This window comes from Apium graveolens, chromosome 9 (genome assembly GCF_009905375.1).
Source record: "Apium graveolens cultivar Ventura chromosome 9, ASM990537v1, whole genome shotgun sequence".
NCBI lineage: Eukaryota > Viridiplantae > Streptophyta > Magnoliopsida > Apiales > Apiaceae > Apium > Apium graveolens.
The window spans coordinates 113,911,064-113,934,405 of record NC_133655.1 but is presented as its reverse complement, the minus strand read 5'-3'; the positions used below and the strand labels follow the sequence as shown (position 1 = coordinate 113,934,405).

Below are 23,342 nucleotides of genomic sequence, written 5' to 3'. Positions count from 1 at the left end.
GTGAAGACAATAAGGAGTGATAATGGTACTGAGTTCAAGAATTTGATAATGGAAGAGTTCTGCAAAAACCATGGAATAAAGCAGGAATTCTCTGCTCCTGGAACTCCACAGCAAAATGGAGTTGTTGAAAGAAAGAATAGAACTCTCATTGAAACTGCACGAACAATGCTTGAAGAAGCAAAGCTTCCAACCTATTTTTGGGCTGAAGCTGTGCAGACTGCTTGTTTTATTCAAAATGCAACACTCATTAACAAGCAAGAAAAGACACCATATGAGATGGTGAAGAAAAAGAAGCCAAATCTGAAGTATTTTCATGTATTTGGATGCAAGTGTTTTGTTCTTAAGACTCATCCTGAACATCTATCCAAATTTGATCTAAAAGCTGATGAAGGAATCTTTGTTGGATATCCACTTTCCACAAAAGCCTTCAGAATCTATAATTTGAGAACAAGAGTGGTCATGGAATCTATCAATGTCTCTTTTGATGACAAGAAGATTACTGGACTTGAAGATTTTATTGATCATGATCAGCTGAGATTTGAAAATGAAGACTCAAATTCTGATACTGAAAATCCTGACAACCTAAGTCCTGATACTGCAAACTCTGATGGATTAAACTCTGATGTTATTAAAACTGTGGTGACTACGCCAAAGGAAGATGCACCTATGCAGGGGGAGCATACTCAAGATCTTACCACATCTCAAGAAGCATCAGAACATACATCTGGCTCTTCAAGTTCTGATTCGTCAAGTTCTGATAAGCCAAGTTCTGATAATTCTAAAAATCTAAATTCTGAAGAATCCAAGTCAGAGAGCATAGTTTCAGGGGGAGCATTAGAAAATGAAAATGAAGACAGCATGGATCATGGGGGAGCATCCAGTTCTAGAGAAAACCTTCCATCTGCAAGGAAGTGGACTAAATCACATGCACCTGATTTGATAATTGGAAATCCTGATACAGGTGTCAGAACTAGAATAGGTACTTCAAATGAATGTCTTTACAATTCATTTCTTTCTCAGACTGAGCCAAAGAAAGTGGAAGAAGCTCTTCAAGATGCTGATTGGGTGCAAGCAATGCAGGAAGAGTTAAATGAATTTGAAAGAAACAAAGTCTGGACCCTAGTGCCAAGACCAAAGAATAGATCTGTTGTTGGTACAAAGTGGGTATTCAGAAACAAAACTGACAGTGATGGCATAATTACAAGGAATAAGCAAGGCTGGTTGCAAAAGGATATTCTCAACAGGAGGGAATTGATTATGATGAAACATTTGCACCAGTTGCTAGGTTAGAAGCCATAAGGATATTTTTGGCTTATACTGCTCATAAAAAGTTTCCTGTCTTTCAAATGGATGTGAAAAGTGCTTTTCTCAATGGAGAATTGGAGGAAGAAGTATATGTTGAACAACCTCCGGGCTTTGTAGATTCCAAATATCCAGATTATGTCTACAGGCTTGATAAAGCACTCTATGGACTTAAGCAAGCTCCTAGAGGAACTATAGACAAAACACTGTTCTACCTCAACCATGGAAAGGACTTACTTCTGGTCCAGATTTATGTTGATGATATCATTTTTGGGTCTACAAATGATAGACTTTGCAAAAAGTTTTCCAAACTGATGCAGTCAAGGTATCAGATGAGTATGATGGGGGAACTTAGCTATTTTCTGGGCCTTCAAGTCAAGCAGAATGAAGAAAGCACTTTTATTTGTCAAACTAAGTATACCAGAAACTTGCTGAAGAAATTTGGAATGCAAGATTGTTCAAGAAGATTGTTCAAGTGCATCCACTCCCATGGCCACTGCAACAAAACTGGACAAGGATACTGGTAAATCAATAGATATTACTGATTACAGAGGTATGATTGGCTCTCTACTCTATTTCACTGCTAGTAGACCTGATATCATGTATGCTACCTATCTTTGTGCAAGATTTCAAGCAGATCCAAGAGAACCTCACTTAACCGCTGTGAAAAGAATTTTCAAGTATCTTAAGGGAACAGCTGATCTGGGTTTGTGGTATCCCAGAGAATCAGATTTTAAACTAATAGGTTACTCAGATGCAGATTTTGCAGGTTGCAAAATTGACAGGAAAAGCACAAGTGGAAGCTGCCAATTTCTTGGAGGCAGATTGGTTTCTTGGTTTAGCAAGAAACAAAAGTCAATTTCCACATCAACTGCAGAAGCAGAGTACATTACTGCAGGAAGCTGCTGTGCACAAATTCTTTGGATGAAGAATCAGTTACTGGATTATGGGTTAACATATTTCAAAATCCCTATTTACTGTGATAATCAAAGTTCTATTACTATGACAGGTAATCCAGTTCAACACTCAGTGACAAAGCACATCAGCATCAGGTACCACTTCATCAGGGAACATGTGGATGAAGGTACAGTGGAATTGCACTTTGTTCCAACAGATCAACAACTAGCAGATATCTTCACCAAACCATTGTGTGAAGCTACTTTTACAAGATTGGTATTTACAAAAATCTGTTTAGTTTTGTTCTGATGCATCAGACTTTATGATCAGTATTTACAGAAATTACTCTCTTTGTGTATTCTGTGCTTAATTGAAAATTTGCTTAAGTACTGACTGTTGTCTGATGTAACTTTCTAAACTCTGATAGTGATATGTCTGTTTATGTAACTAATACCTGTGCTAGATGCTAACCTAGTAGTCTTTAATAAACTAGGGATCCCATGTTAGAAGTAATTATTTCTGTGGAAATCTATTGACACAAGCAAATTCTGATATTGTGCTTAGTTGAGTTTACTTTGTCTATCTTATTACTAAGTCACAAACTAGAATATTGCTTCTCATATGTTAAGTTCTGATGCTAGTAAATCTGTTGAATGTACTAAGTGCTGATAAACCTCTCTTATCAAAAGAAAAAGAAAAGAATCATGGATTAAAATCAGGTACTCCTTTGAGATCTAGAATAAAAATGTGGAAGGGACGACCCAAGTGCATTGCTGGTATTAAGTAAATATGCATCAGAAAAGCAAAATATTTTCTTGGTGACTTTTCACACTCTATGATTACTGGAGAAATACTCTGATAATAGCATAAATTCTGATAAACAGTCGTAACTCACTTACATTGAGAAGCCACTGTACAATGGAATTTAAAAAGATGCACAAAATTAGCACAAAATAGTTGAGGTGGACTCAAGCATGAACTCATTCAATAGTAGGTTTCAGAATAATGACAGGCTTTTAGTAAAGTTTTAGTTATGCCTTATTTCTAAGATGTACTGAAGTGAATCAGACTTTACTCTTTGTCTGATATTTAGCTTAATGCACACACTAAACACTCCATATGAATGATGAAAATTACTGTGGTGATCTATGTTATTTTAGATGAACAGTTTCTGTGTCACATTGCACAAATTCTGAGGACAAGTTCTGATTGCACGTTCTGATAATTAAGTTCTGAAGAATCTATATCAGAATTTTTATGAGGACTTACTAAGATAGGCATTCATTTTTCGAGTTAAGAAATTATATTCTGATAACTGTTAAGTTCTGATATAAGTCTAAGTTCTGATATTAAATTCTGATCCTTTACTTGACTTATTTGTGGATAAAATCTAAAAATAGTCTCATTTTAAATCAGACTATGTTTGGGTAGAATATTAACAGTCAATATCATTCGGGATAGTGGTTCACGTACATGTACAATAATGTTTACTTGTTACTTGTGCGCATTAAACCCTGGCTTACACTTCCAATGACTGTTTTTCGTCTTCCCAGTCTAGGGAGACGAGGTAGAATTAACTCTACCTGTTAGCATTAAATTTCTTTGCGTCTCCTGGCATTCTTTTGCCTATATAAACAACCACTTCACATCAGCCTTCACATCAACTCTTTTATCACAAACTCACCTTCATACTCTTTATATCAAAACCACCATGGTCAATTACAATATGTTTTTGAACTATGAAACATTCAACATGGAGCTGAGCTGTGAAGCCTGGCAGCAGGAATGGCATGTCACTACCATTCCTGATGAGATATGGGACTCCGTTCCCCAGGAGGTACTCACCCAACTCCTGTTCTTCTACATGGATTACCATCGCCATCTGGAGCGATTGGAGGAGGAAAGGCTGGAAGCTCTCCGCCAGCAAGAGCGAATCATCAGACTCGCTATTCTGTTTGTCGAGAGTAGGAAGAAGATATGATTTATTTTTTTCTTCCTTTTTTTCTTCATCGTCAGCCTTGCCCTGCTTCTTGAGCTAGGACAAAGGCTGTTGACGTTAGGTTTAGCAGCTTAGGACAATCTTGTAAAAGTTCTGATGTAATTTAAATTTCATGAATGTATTCTCTTAATATATTAGTGAAATTTTTTTTGCAAGTTCTTGTCTCTGAGATGTTTTGTAATGCATTGATAAATCCCGGAGGAATCAGCTCTTAAAGAGTTCATGGCTAGTTTGGGGTATGAGCAGAGTTTGGCAAAGCTTGGGCAGTTGAAACGGGCTCATATCAGAAAGGAATGGAGCTTCTTCTTTGACTGCATCACCAAAGCTTTTGGGAATAAGTGTTCCAACTTTGATGCTATACCTATAATGAGTCAGCACATCGGGTATGCTATCATTAACCAAACTCATTTTGATTTTGCAACTGCTGTGATAGGTTTTATTGGGGATAGGATGACAGAAGATAGGAATGTTGTCTACTTTGCTAGATTTTGTCAGCTTATTTTTAACCATTGTTGTGCTGATGACCCCCAACCTACCACTGACTTAACTCCATCTTTCAAAATTACAAAACGAGCCTTTAATGATTTGGTAAATACTGATGTTAAGAAAAAGGTGGTTAGACCCTTACAGATTCCTCAATCTGTAAAACAGATCTTAGTAAATGCTGATCCTGATACCTATAGATCTGTTTATCCTGATTTCCAACCAAACACCACATCTCAAACTCCACAACAACCATCAGAACATACCACTCATACTACTCAACCTACCCTCAGGCAATATCTCAAATCATATCTCTCCACTTCACAGACAGTTCAACCTTCATCCTCAGCACCTACTGTGAAGCCTTCATCTTCCAAGGCTAAAAGGACAAAGACTGTTCCCCAAACACCTCAGAAGAGAAGGAGGATTATTTTGAGAGATGAATCCGATAGTGAGGAACAGGTTCCTACTTCAGAACATGTTGATAAAGAAGCTGAGAAAGTTCCTTCTCAGAAGGATTCTGCAATTGGGGGATCTAAGCTTCTCAAAAGGCTTAGAAGAATGACTATTGATGAACCTCCCAAGGAATCCATACCTTCAAAGAGATACAAGAAACAGAGGGCAAAAAGGCCATTTTCAGATGATGAGGAAGCAGCAACTAAGGAAGGAGATCAGGAATCTCTGATCTCATAAGAACCAGAATCTGCTAAAGCCACTGCTTCTCCATTAACTCCAACTAAGGAAGCTGCTACTGATAAGGCCAACACACCATCTGTGTCTCCTAAGACTGTATCTCCTGTTAATTCAGGCACAAGTGCTGATATTGATATCCAGAACTTGGTTGTGCCTGAAGTACTTTACTTAGAAGCTCCAACAGCAACTAATCCATCAACAACACTTGTTACTGATGCTGCTCAAACTCCAGAATTATCTACTACACCTTCTCTGTATCTAGATGCTGATGATCAGAATATAGGTGAGCATCAGGATATGGCTGTTGATCAGAACTTGGAACCAGATCAGCAATTAGAGGATGCTGCTGAAGCCTCCATTGCTACTCATACTGTTTTTTTATCAGAAGATACTGATTATGTAAGTTCTGATGCTGCAAATGCTGGAGATACTGGTGATGCTACTCCAAATGCAGATGCTGATGAAGCAGGTCCTTCAGGACATGCCCCTCAACAAACTGTTCTTAAATCTGAACTTGTTAAGAAGTTTGTTACAAGAGAAGCACCAGTGCCTTGGAGTGAAACTCCTGCAGGACAGGAGTGGACTAAGGAATGGAACTCAGTTACCTGTGCTCCATCTGCACAGCATCTGGCTGAGCACTTGACAAAAGCTGATGAAATGTTAAATACTGATGATTTCAAAACACAGCTTAGAGTCACTGCATTGAGTACTAAACATTTACAAGGTCTCCATTCAACTACTCATGCAGAGTTACATCACTTACGGGAAGAATTCATAAAGCAAGAACAAGTTCAGAAGATTGATAAGAAAAAGTTCTTCCAACCTACCTTTGACAGAGTTGCTTATATTGAGAAGACTCAAGAGAACCAACAAGCTCAGATTGATGATATTCTGAAAAATCAAGCTTCTCAGCAATCTCAACTTAATGAAATCCAAGCCTCAGTGGAATTGCTTGTCTCTCTTCTATTACCTGCTGATGCCAAAAAGGGGGAAAAAGTAATTAAGTCCAAATGCAAAACTGATAAGACACTGAAGGGGAAGAATGATGAAAATGATGACCAAGGAAACTCTGGAATGGGTAGAGGTCATAGTCAAGGTAGAGGTTTCTCATCAAGAAAAGCTGAAATCATAAGTCATAGGACAAGTTTTGATACTGGAAAAAGAATTAGTTCTGCTACTGGTAAAAGGATAAGTTATGATGATCTTTTAGATCTTGATGAAGAAATGTCAAGACAGTTATTTCTTCAGGAAAATCAAGGAATGGACTTGGAGAGTTTAATGGAAGAAGAAGCCAGACTTAAATCAGAAAAAGTCACATCTAAATCTGAAGCTTCTGGTAAAAAGACACTTCCAAAACTCAAAGGCATTGTGATAAAAGAAAGGACAAATACTGAAGCAACATTGGCTAAATCACAACCACAGATAGATCCTAGATCCAAGGGTAAAGAAAAAGTTGGTGAACCTATCAAGGTTTATGTGCCTCCTGAGAATGAAGAAATTACTGATGAAGATGCTGATCTTGCTCTGACCTCAAGAAAAGTTTTTAAGACAACCTCTGACATGGCTCAAGTTGTTCAGAGTCAAGAGACAGTAAGTTCTGATATTTTGAAGAAGCAAGTAACCTCCGACATAGCTTAAGTTAACTTGATATCAGAAGATAAATCAAAGAAACTCCTACCAGGATTCACTAAAGCAAAACAGACTCAACCTTTGAAGACTGCTGCAAGTGGTTTTGAAGCAAGAGTAGTTACTGGAAAGGAAGCAAGAGATAAAACTGGATTGGGATGTGCTGATGAAAGAAGAATACAAAACACTATCAATGATCCAACTTCATTGAGTGAACCAGGTATTGGAGCAACTCCTGAGAGATTGAATCAACTGGAATCTGTACAAATGGTTTACCATACCTACTTGAAAGAACACATCTTGTTGTACTTCATGACAGATGGTAGGGTTTATCATATAAGGCAAAATGCCATTCCATTGAAGTATTTTAAAGAACTGGAGCATGTACTGTTCTTACTTCAAGTGAATGACAGATTAACAGAAAGTGCTGCAAACTATTTGAAGGATCAGATTCAGAGACAGAAAAGGCTTTATTCTGTTAAGTCTGACAGCACATATCTTCCAAAGTACAGAGATCACAAGGGTGATATAGTTGAAATGAATCCCAACACTGCTAAGATTATAACTACCTTTCTGGGTTACAGGGCTGTGGAATTCAATCTTGAGTCTGATAAAGCATATTTGATCAGAATGGATCAGGATATAAGAAAAGCTAAGATTAATGATCTCATGGCTGCAATCTTTCAAATTGGTGTAGATACTGCAGAACTTAAAGATGCTAAAAGGAGGATGATTGATGAACTCAGATATGCTGAGAGATGTTTGTTAAAGAACTATCTCAGAACAACTCCTGACATCAAAGAGATCAGAAGATGAAGCCAAGTCAAGATCTAAAATTGCTTAAATTCTGATATTTGTACAGACTGAAGTTGTTATCAGAAGTTAAAGATTGGTAAAGCTTTAAGGACTGTAAGTTGTAGTTATCTAGTCTAATTCTCATGCATTTGTACTTAATGTTTTTGACATCATCAAATATCTGTTAAACTTGTATATTATGCTAATTTACAAGTTGGGGGAGATTGTTAGATATATTTGATAATGTCATGGCTAATATGATTTATGTTTAGTTTTCAGATCTTACTTAAACAGGATAAATCAGTACTTACTGGAAGTCAGGACTTAAGGATATCAGTACTTATATTATCAGGAGATAATTATCAGAAGATGGATATCAGAACTTAAGTACTGAAGGACGTTCAGATAAGGACAGCAGCTGATTAAAGGAAAGAAGATCGAGACAAACATAAGAAGAGATATGCATGAAGAAGGAATTTTATAAAGAATAGAATACTTGGAAGAAAAGATATCTGATTGATATATTTTAGGAAGCAGAATTATATTCCATATCAATTAGCAATTATCTTGTAACTGTGTAGTATATAAACACAGACATAAGGTTTACACTATAAGTGTTATCATATTCGAGAAGATTATTGATTGTAACCCTAGCAGCTCTCGTGATATTTGTTCATCACTGAGAGGTAATAGTTCCATACTGTAACAGAGTTTATTGTTTTAATAAAGTTTGTTTTCTGTTACTTGAGTTATTAAAGTTCGATTTGATTGTACTTTACACTGTATTCACCCCCTCTACAGTGTGTGTGACCTAACAGTTTCTTTCTGAGAAGTAACATTCTCAGCTTCAACTATCACAGGTTCTGATGCATGAACCCGTGCTTCAAATGTTTCCTCTTTATCACTTTTTATCTCTGAGAATCATCTTCCTTCTCTTTTGTGGAGGTTGAGGAACATACTTTGTCCTCTTTGGCCTGGAAGATGAAGATCTGATGGTATGTGCTGATTATTCAGGTTGAGATGATTGAGGTGTTTGGGTAGTGGTGGTAGGTGCTGATGGTTGAGGTTCAGATGGTTGGACATCAGGATATAATGCAGTTTATGTAACTGGATCATAGATTATTAAGGTTTGTTTGCAGCTAGAGGAATTCGGAGGGGTCTTAAAATAGCCTTCTTATTATTAGTAGATAATAAGTCATTAAAAGCTCTTTTAGCTAGTCTAAATGATGGAAGTAATTCACTAGCTAATTGGGGCTTATCAGCACAACAAAACTATAGATAAGCTGACAAAATCTAGCAAAATAGACATTATTCCTATCTTCTGTCATCCTATCCCCAATAAAGCCTAAAACAGCACTTGCATAATCAAAATCAGTTTGATTAATGAGAGCATACCCGATTTATTGACTGAGTATGGGGATGGCATCAAAATTAGAACATTTGTTGGCGAAGGTCTTTATAATGCAGTCAAAAAAGAAACTCCATTCCTTCCTTATGTTGGATCTCTTTAATTGACCCAGCTTTGCTAATGTCTTTTCATACCCCAGACTGGCCATCATATTTTGAAGAACTGGCTCCTCAACAATTGTATAAGCACAGTTCTCAGGCAACTGCAATGTTTAGCGTACTGTAGCCAAAGTCACGACATGCTCATCCTCCCCTGTTGTAAAAATAATACTTGGGGACCCTTGAGCACCACCATCATCATAGATTCCACTTCTCCAAAACTCCAGCACTTGGATGCCAGATAATTCTTCAGGTTGGGTCAAAGCATACCCAATATCAGAATTAGTAAGGAAATCCTGAATAAAGTGAAGTTCCAATGGAACGTCAGTCTTGTTAAGAATAGACGAGTAGTTGTTAGGAACAAACTTGGCTCCATTGAAAATCAAGTCTTTTGGTGCCATCTCTGTAGAAATTAAGTGAGAAAGATAGTATTTGCAAGGTGTTTGATAAAAGTCCTGAGAGAAAACGCTTCAGAGAATATTAGAGAGAGAGAGAATAAAAGAGATGAAGAATAGAAAAGTAAGTAAAAGATTAGAAAATCTTTTAACCCCTATATATATACTCTCTCCACTCAACAGTTATATTTTTGAAGCATGTGATACACTTTACACCTGACAACGTGTGAACAGTCAGTAAACAAGTAAAGCATGAGTTAATGGGCATGTAAAATAAGCAATAATTATCGTGCACATGCAGTTTTTCAGGACAAACACGTTTATCACTAACACATAATGATTATGACTGTTTTTATCTTACCCAAATATATTCTGATTTAAATATGACTTATTCAGTTTTTACCACAAATAAGTCAAGTAAAGAATAATGCCACGTAAGCATCAAGGATTCTATCAGGATTTAATATCAGAACTTAACTTATATTAGATTTTAACAGTCATCAGAATATGGCTTCTGAACTCGAAAAGTGAATATCTTGTGATTCTTCATACAAATACTGACTTGTTTTCTTCAGAGTTTGATCATCAGAACTTCCATCAGAACTTGTCCTAAGAATTTATGCAAATGACACTTAACTATTTGTCAAAAATAACTTAATCACCACAGTAATTTTCATCATTCATATGGAGTAAAAGTGTGTGCATTCAGCAGAATATCAGATAAAGATTAAAGTTTGATAAACTTCAGTACATCTTAGAAATAAAGCATAACTCAGAAAAGTGCTTAAAATCTGTCATCAATCATGAATTCTACTATAGAACAAATTTATGCAAAAGTCCACCTCAACTGTTTCTGCTCATTTTATGCATCTTTTGAAATTCCTTTTTACAGTGGCTTCTCAGTGTAAGTGAGTCACGACTGCTTATCAGAATTTATGTTGTTGTCATAGTATTTCTCCACTAATCAGAGAATGTGAAAAGTCACCAAGAAAATTTATTTGCTTTTCTAATGCATATTACTTAATACCAGCAATGCACTTAGGTCTTCCCTTCCACATATTTACTCTAGATCTCAAAGGAGTACCTGACTTTTATTTTATTTTCTTTTCTTTTGATAAGTGAGGCTTATCAGCATTTAGTTCATCCTTAAGATTTACTGACATCAGAATCTAACAGATAAGAAGCAATAATCTAGTTTGTGACTTAGTAATAAGATACACAAAGTAAACTTGACTGAGCTCAAAATCAGAATTTGCTTGTGTTAATGAGTTTCCACATAAACAACTAATTCAAACATGGGATATCTAGTATGTTTAAGACTACTAGATCAACATCTAGCACAGTTATCCTCATCGGATTGAATAGTCACAGAACATTCAAAACACTAAAAGAGTTTAAAGATCCACATCATATAACAATCAGTATTTTATGAATTTCACTTAAAGAACAGATTTTATGAAAATAAAACAATCTGTAAACACTGATCATAAAGTCTGATGCATGGGAACAAAAACTAAGCAGATTTAGAGAAAGAACCTGAAACCATTCTAAGTTCATTTACCAGTCTTGTAAAGGTAGCTTCACATAGTAGTTTTGTGAAGATATCTGCTAGTTGTTGATCTGTTGGAACAAAATGCAATTCCACTGTACCTTCCATCACATGTTCCCTTATGAAATGGTACCTAATGCTGATGTGCTTGTCATTGAGTGTTGAACTGGATTACCTGTCATAGCAATAGCACTTTGATTATCACAGTAAATAGGGATTTCAAAAAATTCTAACCCATAATCCAGTAACTGATTCTTCATCCAATGAATCTGTGCACAACAGCTTCCTGCAGCAATATATTCTGTTTCTGCGGTTGATGTGGAAATTGACTTCTGTTTCTTGCTAAACCAAGAAACCAATCTGCCTCCAAGAAATTGGCAGCTTCCACTAGTGCTTTTCCTGTCTATTTTGCATCCTGCAAAATCTGCATCTGAGTAACCTATTAGCTTAAAATCTTATTCTCTAAGATACCACAATCCCAGATCAGCTGTACCCTTAAGGTACTTAAAAATTCTTTTTCACAGCTATTAAGTGAGGTTCTCTTGGATCAGCCTGAAATCTTGCACAAAGACAGGTAGCATACATGATATCAGGTCTACTTGCAGTTAAATTGAGTAAAGAGCCAATCATACCTCTGTAGTTAGTAATATCTACTGATGAACCAGTATCTTTATCTAACTTGGTTGAGGTGGCCATGGATGTTGTTGAACTATCTTGTATTCCAAACTTCTTCAGTAAGTTTCTGGTGTACTTGGATTGACAGATAAAAGTACCTTCTTCATTTTGCTTAACTTGAAGGCCCAGAAAATAACTAAGTTCTCCCATCATACTCATTTGATATCTTGACTGTATTAGCTTAGCAAACCTCTCACAAAGTTTGGCATTTGTAGAACCAAATATGATATCATCAACATATATTTGTACCAAAAGTAAGTCCTTTCCATGGTTGAGGTAGAACAGTGTTTTATCAATTGTACCTCTGTGAAATCCACTTTCCAGAAGGAATTGAGCTAAAGTTTCATACCATGCTCTAAGAGCTTGCTTAAGGCCATAAAGTGCTTTATCAAGCCTGTAGACATGATTTGGAAATTCTGAATCTACAAAGCCTGGAGGTTGTTCAACTTAGACCTCTTCTTCCAATTCTCCATTAAGAAAAGCACTTTTCACATCCATTTGAAAGACTTTAAACTTTTTGTGAGCAACATAAGCCAAAAAGATCCTTATGGCTTCTAATCTAGCAACTGGTGCAAATGTTTCATCATAATCAATACCCTCATGTTGAGAGTAGCCTTTAGCAACCAACCTTGATTTATTCCTTGTAATTATGCCATCACTATCAGTTTTGTTTCTGAATACCCATTTTGTGCCAACAACTAATCTGTTCTTTGGTCTTGGCACTAGGGTCCAGACTTTATTTCTTTCAAATTCATTTAACTCTTCCTGCATTGCTTGTACCCAATCAACATCTTGAAGAGCTTCTTCCACTTTCTTTGGTTTAGTCTGAGATAGAAAAGAATGACAGAGACATTCATTTGATGTTGCAGTTCTAGTTCTGACACCTGCTTCAGGATCTCCAATAATAAGTCAGGTGTATGTGATTTGGTCCACATCCTTGCAGATTGAAGTTGGCTTCTAGAACTGGATCCTCCCCCATGATCCATGTTGTCTCCATCAGCATTTTCTTATGCTCCCCCTGTAGTTATGCTCTCTGAGACCTTCAGATTTTGACTTGGATCCTTCAGGATTTGAAGTATCAGAGCTTCCAGCTTATCAGAATTTAGCTCATCAGAACTAGATGAATTAGCACTTGAAGAGCCAGTGACAAGTTCTGATGCTTCTTGAGAGTCTTGAGATGTGGTAGGATCTTCAGCTAGCTCCCCCTGGACAGGTGCATTTTCCTTTGCAGTTGTTACCACATATTCAATGACATCAGTACTTACAGGTTCAGAGTTTAAGTCATCAGAATTTACAGAATCAGAATTTAAGTCTTCATTTTCAAATCTCAACTGATCATGATCATTGAAATCTTCAAGTCCAGTAATCTTCTTGTCATCAAAAGATACATTGATAGATTCCATGACAACTCTTGTTCTTAAATTGTAGTCTCTGAAGGCTTTTTTGGAAAGTGGATATCCAACAAAAATTCCTTCATCAGCTTTTAGATCAAATTTTGACAGCTGTTAAGTATGAGTCTTAAGAACAAAACACTTGCAACCAAATACATGAAAGTATTTCAGATTTGGCTTCTTTTTCTTCACCATCTCATATGGTGTTTTACATGCTTGTTTATGAGTGTTGCATTCTGTGTAAAACAAGCAGTTTGCACAGCTTCAGCCTAAAAGTAGGTTGGCAGTTTTGCTTCATCAAACATAGTTCGTGCAGTTTCAATGAGAGTCCTGTTCTTTCTTTCTACAACTCCATTTTGCTGTGGAGTTCCAGGTGCAGAAAATTCCTGTTTGATTCCATACTCTTTGTAGAACTCTTCCATGATTGAATTCTTGAACTCAGTGCCATTATTACTTCTTATAATTTAAACAGAATCTTTGACCAACTTATCCAGTTGTCTGACATGATCAGTTAGAGTAAATGCAGTTTCATTCTTCTTGTGCAAGAAGTACACCCAGGTGTACCTTGTGAACTCATCCACTATAACCATAGCATATTTCTTCTTTGCAATAGACATGACATTGACTGGACCAAATAGATCAATATGCAGTAGGTGATAAGGCTCAAGAATTGATGACTCAGTTTTGTTCTTGAAAGAAGATTTTCTTTGTTTTGCCTTTTGACATGAATCACAAAGGCCATCAGGAGCAAATACTGATTTTGGCAATCCTCTCACAAGATCATTCTTTACAAGCTCATTTATGTTGTTGAAGTTTAAATAAGAGAGCCTTTTATGCCAATTCTATCTTTCTTCAATTGATGCTCTACTCATCAGACAGATTGCAGAACTATCAGAACTTGTTGAAAGTCTGGCTTCATAAATGTTACCATGCCTGTAACCTTTCAGAACCACTTTGCCTGTAGAATTTCTTACAACTTCATAGTGTTCTTCAAAGAAATCCACATGATAACCTCTGTCACAGATTTGACTCACACTCAGCAGATTGTGTTTAAGTCCTGAGACAAGAGCTACTGTTTTAATGATGACATTCCCAAGATTAATATTGCCATATCCCAGAGTTTTTCCCAAGTTGCCATCCCCATAAGAAACTTCTTGGCCAGCTTTCCCCACAAAGTCTGAGAGCAGGGCTTTATTTTCAGTCATATGTCCTGAACATCCACTATCCAATACTAGGATGTTTCTCCTGTTGCCCTGCAATCACAAAGACCACTAATGGTTAGTTTTAAGGACCCAGACTTGCTTGGATCCTTTGGCCTTTTTAAGTTTGTTAGCATTTGCAGCGGATTTAATATCATAGTTTATGCTAACATGCTGTTTATCAGAACTTATATCAGACTTTGCATCAGATTTTACACTAGAAAGAATTAAATCAACTTTCTTCAAGAAGGTTTTATTTAATAATAATCATAGTATAAACTATGATATTCCTTACAAGTATAAATGGAATGCCATAAACTACCACAATGAAAACAAGGATTTTGTGGCTTAAACCTAACAGACTGACTCTTAACTCCTGACTTAGGAGGTAAATAGTTTATATTCTTATTCTTCCTGCAAAAAGAAGCAAGATGGTTAGAGTTTCCACAGTTATAACATTTCTTTCTAGGAGCATTAGGAACAGGCATATAATTATTGCTTGTATTCACACCTTTCCTTCCATTCCTATTTTTCCTAGCTGCCTTAACCTTGTTGACATTCTTTATTTCTTTGAGCATATGCTTAAGCTGCTTCTTTGTCATTAAGCCTATGTTGACTTCAGCTGGTTTATCCTGTTCTAATTGTCAGAAGTTGAATTCTCCTTAACTTCTGTCTCAGACTCTTTCATCATTTCAGAATCAGACTTTACAGTTTTAGCTACAAACTTAACAGGATTTACCTTTTGCTTAACATTTTGTTTAACAACAATTGGCTCAATTTGTTCAGTTCATTTTTCACTTTTATCATCTCCATAACCTAAGCCCTCTTTCTAGTTTCCACTACTTAATAAATTATGAGTTGTTCTGCCAGAGTTAGTCCAAGTCCTGATAATTTCTTTTTCTTTTTCTAACTCAGTTTTGAGATATTTATTCAATTTTAGCAATTCATCTCTAACATAAAAAGCATCATCTCTCTCTTTCTGAGTTTGATGGAATATAACTAACTCATTTTCTAAATAATCATTCCTTTTCTTAAAAGCAAGATTTTCAGAAGTTAATCTTTCACATGTAAAAGTTTGATCTCTGTAGCTAATAAACATGGTTTTAAGATATAATCTCAACTCAGTACTATCATCAGTATGAAAGGCATAAGTTGTTTGAGGTACCTTTAATTCAGCAGTTTCAGGGCTGCCATCAGCATTTGCCATTAAAGCATAGTTCACCTCATCTTCAGAATTTGAAGAGTCTGTCCAGCTTTTCTTCTTTGTGACAAGTGCCTTGCCTTTGTCTCTCTTTCCTTTCTTGCAGTTAGGAGATATGTGGCCTCTTTCACCATAATTGTAGCATTTGACTTTTGAGTTGTCTCCTCTGTCAGACTTTGCACCTTTGCCTTCAGATTTTCCGAAACCTTTCTTATCAGTACTTCCACCTTTCTTGAAAAACTTCTTTCCCCTTCTGAATTTCCTGTAGGCTATCTTTGTGATACCCTTCACCATAAGAGCACATAATTTCATCATCTCTTCATCCGCATCTATTTCAGATAAACTTTCAGTTTCTGAATCATCATCATCAGAACTTAATGATTCTGAATCAGACTTTGTGATGAGAGCTTTTCCTTTGCCTTTCTTTGAGACAACCACTTTGGGGAATTCCTCTTCTGCCTTAAGAGCAACTGTCCTTGACTTTCTCCCTTGTCTCCTGCTTCTTTGATCCATCTAAAGTTCATAAGTCTTGAGCATACCATAAATTTCATCAAGAGTAGTTTCATCAAGAGCATAGTTGTCTCTTATAATAGTAGCCTTCAAATCCCAACTTTCAGGAAGAGCTAAAAGGAATTTTAGATTTGAATCTTCAAGAACATATTCCTTGTCCACCAGTGACAGATCATTCAAGAGTTTGACAAACCTGTCATATAAGTCAGTTAATGACTCATCACTTTTTGAGTCAAAGTGCTCATACTCTTGAGTGAGTATAGTCCTCCTGTTCTTCTTGATTACATCAGTTCCCTGGCATCTTGTCTTCAAAGCATCCCATATCTCCTTTGCAGTCTTGCAATGAATTACCCTGTTTGACATGACATTATCAATGGCACTATGCAGCAAATGCCTTACATTTGCATCATTGGCAATGGATGAGATATCTTCAGCTGTATACTAACTTTTCTCCTTTGGTATGGTCTTTGCTGGCTGATCTGCAACTACAATAGAGAGCTTGGTTGGCTTATGCGGTCCTTCATTAATTCTGTCAAGGTATTCTGGATCTTTAGCTTCCAGAAACATAGCCATCTTCACTTTCCATATGGGGTACTCAGAAGGTCTCAGTATGGGAACCCTAATAGTCTCATATCGACTTTGGATTTGAGTCTATTGAGTTTCTTCAGTTTTGGCGGGCTTGGTTGGATTTTTTGCTTCTTCAGACATGATTGTTTTGGATCTTTATTGTATGTGTGTTAACAGATAGGCTCTGATGCCACTTGTTAGGTCACACAACACTGTAGAAGGGGGTTGAATACAGTGTAGAATACAATCAAATCGATTTCCAACACAAGTAACAGTAAACAGATATATTCGATATAATAAACTCTGTTACAATGGAACTATTTTCTCTCAGTGATGAACAAATATCACGAGAGCTGCTAGGTTACAATGTATGATCTTCTTGATAATGATTAAACATATAGTGTAAACCTATGTCTGTGTTTATATAGTACACAGTTACAAGATAACTTCTAATTGATATGGAATATAATTCAGTCTCCTAAGATATATCAATCAGATATCTTATACAATTCTTTAAGTCCTCTAACTCTTTCCATGTATATCTTCTTTTTGTATTAGTCTCGATCTTCTTTCCTGTAAATCAGCTTCCTTCCTTAACTGTTAGTCCTCCAGTACTTAAGTTCTGATATCCATCTTCTGATAATATAAGTCCCGATATCCTTAAGTACTGATTCTAGTAAGTACTAATATTTCCTGTTTGTTAAGATCTGAAAACTAAACATGAAACATATTAGACATGACATCTCAACGGTGTGAAGCACAAGGGTGGACGCCCTAATACATACGTGGATTGGCTCCTATTCCGGAAGATCAAGAATTCTTTGGACCCTATTCTGATAGGGACTCCGAATCATCGGATGACGAGGTTGCTCCAAGAAGGAGACGTGCTAGTAAAAAGCCGATGCCTAGTACCAACCAGTGACCCAGGAGAACTCAAGGGACGAATCCCTAAGATGTCCAGGAGAGGATCATGGCTCATGAAGCTGAGATCCAAAGGCTGTAGCGCAACCTAGAGACGCACCTGACCCCAAGACCCCCACTTGCTCCGAGGTGGAGAGATCTTCCTCCAATCATAGACCTGGATGGTCCAATACCAAAAAGGATTGTCGCCCCAAGGGCTGATCCAAGTGATCTTATGCCCCTAGGAGATCCTGATGATCCAAATCCACCATTCACTGACGAGATAATGAATGCCCGCATCTTAAGGAAGTTCAAGATGCCCACCATCAAAGCATACGATGGCACTGGCGACCCTACTTATCATGTCCGGGACGTTATCTAATGCCCTATTGCTACAGCTCGTGAACGACGCTATCAAGTGTTGGTCATTCCCTCAAACCCTATCGGGCATAAATCAAAGGTGGTACAGTCTTCTGCCCCCAAACTCTATTGTATCTTTCAAGGTCTTGAGCCAAGCTTTTATCAAGCAGTTTATAAGTGGCAGAGTACACGAAAAGAGTTCGACCTCTCTCCTGGGCATAGTCCAAGGAGAAAAGGATTCCCTGAGAGAATATCTTAATCGATTTATGAAGGAGGATTTGAAGGTCCCTGATCTTGACGATAAGGTAGCTATAATAGTCCTGCAACAAGGAACTAGAGATGAGTTCTTAAAATATCCCTGGCTAGGCGCCCTCCCGAGAGCATGCCGCAGCTCCAGGATAGGGCCGAAAAGTATATCAAGGTGGAGGAAAGTATGAAGAAGACAACTGTGAGTAATGAACCCGCTGGAAATAAGAAGCGGGAGACAGATCAGGAGTACGATGCCAAGGACAAGTATCCTCGAATTAGCAAAAGCTATAACGACCGAGAAATTACGATTGTATTATATCTCAATAAAGATAATTTATGTGTATTATTATGTGATTAAATGTGTTGAGTCCTAAACCCTAACTACTATATGCTACGTGTTGTCTGTTTTGATCGGAATGTATTTCGGGTATTTATTGAGTGTTTTAATATAAGTTATAGGTTTTATATCAAAATCCGTACAACTCAAACAGTGTTTTAAAAGCCCGTATTTCAAACAAAATCATTGGCCCTATTTTGCCAAGAACGGCCTATACCATATCGCTATTCTGAACCCCTAGACGTTTTATAAATTTACCTCTTTCATGAAAAACGACTTTTTCGGACCCCTTCGGGAGTCAAAAACACCACAAAAACCACATTTTTATTTTTATATGATCACGAAATTATCAAATATCAATTTTCTTTGCATTTTTATAATATTCACAATTTTTGGGAATTTTTAGCATATATTTTATATTTATTGAATAATTAAAAATTCATAATTAATACCCAAAAATTATAAAAATTGGGGCCAAATATTTTTTATTAGATGTGTAATTGGACCCTTAATTTTATTTAGGGGTATTATTTTTATAAATATAAATAGCTGGATTATTAGTAATTATTCATTAATTAATTAGTAAAAATCAAAAAAAATCAAGAAAATCCCCAATTCTCTGAAATTAGGGTTAGGAGTTCTTGGAATCAAACCGGATTTTGGAAGTGTTTTTGTGCACCAAATCGATCATGTAAGTAGTCGTTTTGAAGCTCTTTCGATCCTCTATCTGATTATGTTATTAATTTCAGTTATTAATTACTCGATTTTTGATGTGTAAATTCGGGTTTGGTTCTTGAATCCGGTTTTTGAGTTTGTTTGATTGTTAGATGTTTTGATTGCCATGAGTGTTTAGATCGTTGAATTTCCAGTCGAATGGCACCGGTTTCATCGAGGTTATTGTTGATTTCGTGCTCGTCGGGGAACCGCCGCCGCGGCAGTGTTCTTCATTTTCCGACGATGATATCGATGATGGGAGAAGAGGGAAGGCGGGAGGAAGTTGATGTGCCTTGCCAGGAAACACTCACGTAGAAAAACGGGATTGAAATCACATGTTTTGGCCGGATTTGCATCGCCGGAAAAAGCCCCGTCGGCGCCGGGTTCTGGCTAGCCGCGGGCTATTCTTGGTCGACCCGGGTTCGACCCGGTTTCAACCCGAAATTCGACACGGTTTTGATCTTCAAAACCCTAACCTGAAACCCTGAAGTGTGTTTCTGCAAAATTAGATTAATTATTATTATTTATTAAATCAAAAATTAATTTTTGTAAATTATAAAATCAATTAAAAATTTGTTTTAAAATCTGAAAAATATTATTAATAATTTCTAAATTATTTTATTCATTTAGAAATTTGAAATTGATTATTTATTTATTTATTTATTTATTTATTTAATAATTAAGTAATTAACTAATAAATAAGATTAAATATATCGAATAATATGATTAATAATTCGATAATTAACCGAATAATGCGAGTAACTCGTATTTATACGAGTAATAATTCGATAAGTTGGAATTGTTATTCAAGCGTTCATTTATTTATACGAGTGGAGTTGTAATAGTTATTCGTATCAAATAATTATTCATAAATAGTCGATTTAATCGTATAATTGGTAATAATTTGTAATTAATTATAATAATTTGTAATAAATTATTAAAATTAGGGATTAATTATTTTAAAATACAATAATTCTTAAATAATTATTTAAAAATATAATTAAGATTTAATTAATTATGATTAATTAATTATAATTGATTTATAATTAATTAAATATTGTTTATTGCGTAGTAATTCGTTAGTCCGATTTGAGTGAAACGAAGACCCTTAGACTCAGAAAAATGACCCGATTCCATTAAAAATAATTATAAATCATAATTTCTTTCGAAAATGAGTCATTATATGGTAATTAATTGCTTGTAGGCCCTATTAGGGGTAGAATTGAGTCTAATAAATCCTGAAAAATTATGAAGCGAACCAGATAGTGTTTGTTAATGCGAGTTTAAATTTAATATTGATTCTAAAAATAACTATGAGTCTAAAATCAATTATGTGCCTTATGTGCTATGTGCTTTACGTGATTATGTGATCCTTATTTGTTATATAATTACATGCGAGTCAGATAGAATCGTATGGGTAGACTATTAGGGTTTCGTGGTATCAATTCAAGATACGCGTATAGAGTAAGATATCTAAATGAGTATCTTTCCTTGATAGATTCCATATCCTCAAAGCGAATCAAGCAAGAGGCAGAAGGCAGTGAAGCATACGAGGTGAAGTGCAGACCATGCAAGTTTTCCCTTATTCTAAGTTCAGAATAGTGAAATATACCCCAATTTCCATATCAATTATACCTTGATAATTCTTGTTCACTTACATTGATACACAATTATTGATTCTTATTTCTATTTTATTCCGATTCTTGATTTCTCCCAATTTATTGAATTCTTTATTCATATTCCAATATTGATACCCTTACTTACATATACTCTTATATATCCTGATGTTGGGATATATCAAAAGCATACTGATTGTTCCGGATGTGAAGCTATGGACTGGATGGTTACGATACGGGTCGGGTATTGACCGGACCCTTTATTATGAGGCCATAGTTGCCTGGGTACCCCTTATGCTGGTTGGGTCTATGCAGTTGGATATATATCCACACTGTATCCTGACTGATCAACAGGTTATAGTGTATATGTTGGTTCTTGTTTCCAGTCTTGTTCATTTGGCACTCGCCAGTAATGGCAATTTATTATTCTATACAAAAACAGATAGTTTTTCAAATCAGCAGATTATCGGTTCATTTATTCTTCTCTCTTTATACTATATATATTGTTACAGGCTTGTTGAGCAATTTTGGTTCACCCCCTTTTATTGTTGTTCACCTTATCTTTCAGTTAAGGTAGAGAATGAAACCCATCAGAACCCGAGTAGTCAAGAAGCGAGTCAAGCAGCGGGACCCTCTTATACCAAGGGTGTTTGTCCCTATCCCGGAAGAGAGCTCTGAATTTCCAGATCAGGTGTAGCAGGATGAGTAATAGTGTAGTTTGAATAAAAGATGTTTAGTTTAAAATTGTGAATAGAATAATGTTTTGTAATAAAGAGAGTTCTTGAAACAGATTGTTTAAACTGGTTTGTAATAAAGTTGGTTTGTCATTCGTGTTTTTAATCCTTAACCTTGAAAAGATCCTGAGTAGTAGTAGTTCGGGGTAATTATTTTATTTATATTATGCTTGTACAGGTTTAGTGAATAGTTAGTGTTAATAATGCCCCAAATCTATACTCCGGATTTGGAGGGTATTATAAAAGCTCTGACTCCTCCTCTTCTAAGAAGAATCAGCAACCAAGGTTCACTGAATATACGAGGTTGAACGGTCCAAGGAGCCAATTCCTTATGAAAATTGAGAAGGACAAAGAGTTCAAATGGCCGAAGCCACTATGGTGAGACCCCGAGAAAAGAGACAAGATTCGATACTGCAGGTTCCACAAAGATGTTAGTCATGATACTGACGATTGTAGGCAACTTAAGGATGAGATTGAGTATTTAATCCGAAGGGGAAAATTCAGACGTTTCACCAAGGGTGAAGAGGCTGGAGGCCAAAAAAGAGACAATGATCGAAGAGATGATCGAAGGGGTAATGACAGAGATCGCAACCCACAACCCCGGGGGTCAGTAATCAATATGATCTCAGGAGGTCCTACAACAGCTCGTACTACAAGAAACTCTCAAAAAACTTATGCGAGAGAGGTGATGAGCATAGTTGGAGAACCATCTAAGCATTTTAAGTCAGAGATGACGCTTGAATTTGGTGACCCAGACCTTGAAGGTTTGAAATTTCTGCAGGATGATCTTCTAGTTATCACTCCGGTAATTGGAAATTGGCCGGTTATGAGGGTCCTAGTGGATAATGGAGATTCCGTGGATATTCTTTTCCATGACACATTCATAAGGATGGGCTACAATGATTCTCAACTAACTCTATCTAATACACCCATCTACGGGTTTAACCACGTGGAATGCAAATTTGAAGGAGCAATACAACTTCCCGTGACTATCGGGGAAGAGCCCAGGGTGGCAACACAGATGTTGAACTTTCAGGTTGTTAAGGCAGCTACTACTTATAATTCCATCATGGGTAGAATAGAGATCCATGTGTTTAAGGCCGTGCCCTCAACTTACCACATGGTACCGAAGTTCCCAACTAGGAACGGTATTGGAGAAGCGAAAGGAGATCAGAAAATGGCCCGTAACTTCTATGTTGCAACACTTAGGCCCGATGGAACCGGGGGCAGGTCCTCCTCATAGAAGACATGGATGCCTGAGAGAATGATGAACTGTGAGGGAAACCAACAGAAGACTTGGTCCCAATTCTCCTAGATTCCTTAGACTCGGAGAAGGTCATGTTTATTGGAGCATCTCTAGACAAGGCCTTGAAAGGCCAATTGACAATAGAAGAACAATGATGTGTTTTCTTAGACAACAGCTTATATGTTTGGGATTGACTTGAACCTTATAACTCATAGGTTAAACGTCGATCCGAGTCAGAAGGATGTAAAGTAGAAGAAGAGAACTTATGGCCCTGATAGGCTGGAAGCCATTAAACAGGAGGTCGGAAAGATCCTAGAATTTGAATTCATTGAGGAAGTACAATTCCCTGAATGGTTGTCCAACCCCGTATTGGTTAAAAAGGCCAATGGGAAGTGACG

General features: G+C 36.6%; 1 protein-coding gene across 1 annotated transcript; it reads left to right on the top strand.

The window, feature by feature from the left end:
• The first annotated feature begins 19,507 nt into the window (after nucleotides 1–19,507).
• On the top strand, nucleotides 19,508–22,941 carry LOC141685499 (uncharacterized). Its single transcript, XM_074490593.1, has 2 exons — nucleotides 19,508–19,659; nucleotides 22,155–22,941. The coding sequence occupies exons 1-2, from the start codon at nucleotides 19,508–19,510 to the stop codon at nucleotides 22,939–22,941; spliced, it is 939 nt and encodes a 312-aa protein (XP_074346694.1).
• Nucleotides 22,942–23,342: the final 401 nt, after the last annotated feature.

Bases quoted from the DNA above. Each gene is read 5' to 3' on its own strand.
- LOC141685499 (XM_074490593.1), top strand. From the start codon at position 19,508: ATGGCACCGGTTTCATCGAGGTTATTGTTGATTTCGTGCTCGTCGGGG. The intron at 19,660-22,154 runs GTAGAAAAACGG...TGACGATTGTAG, and splicing joins CCTTGCCAGGAAACACTCAC to GCAACTTAAGGATGAGATTG.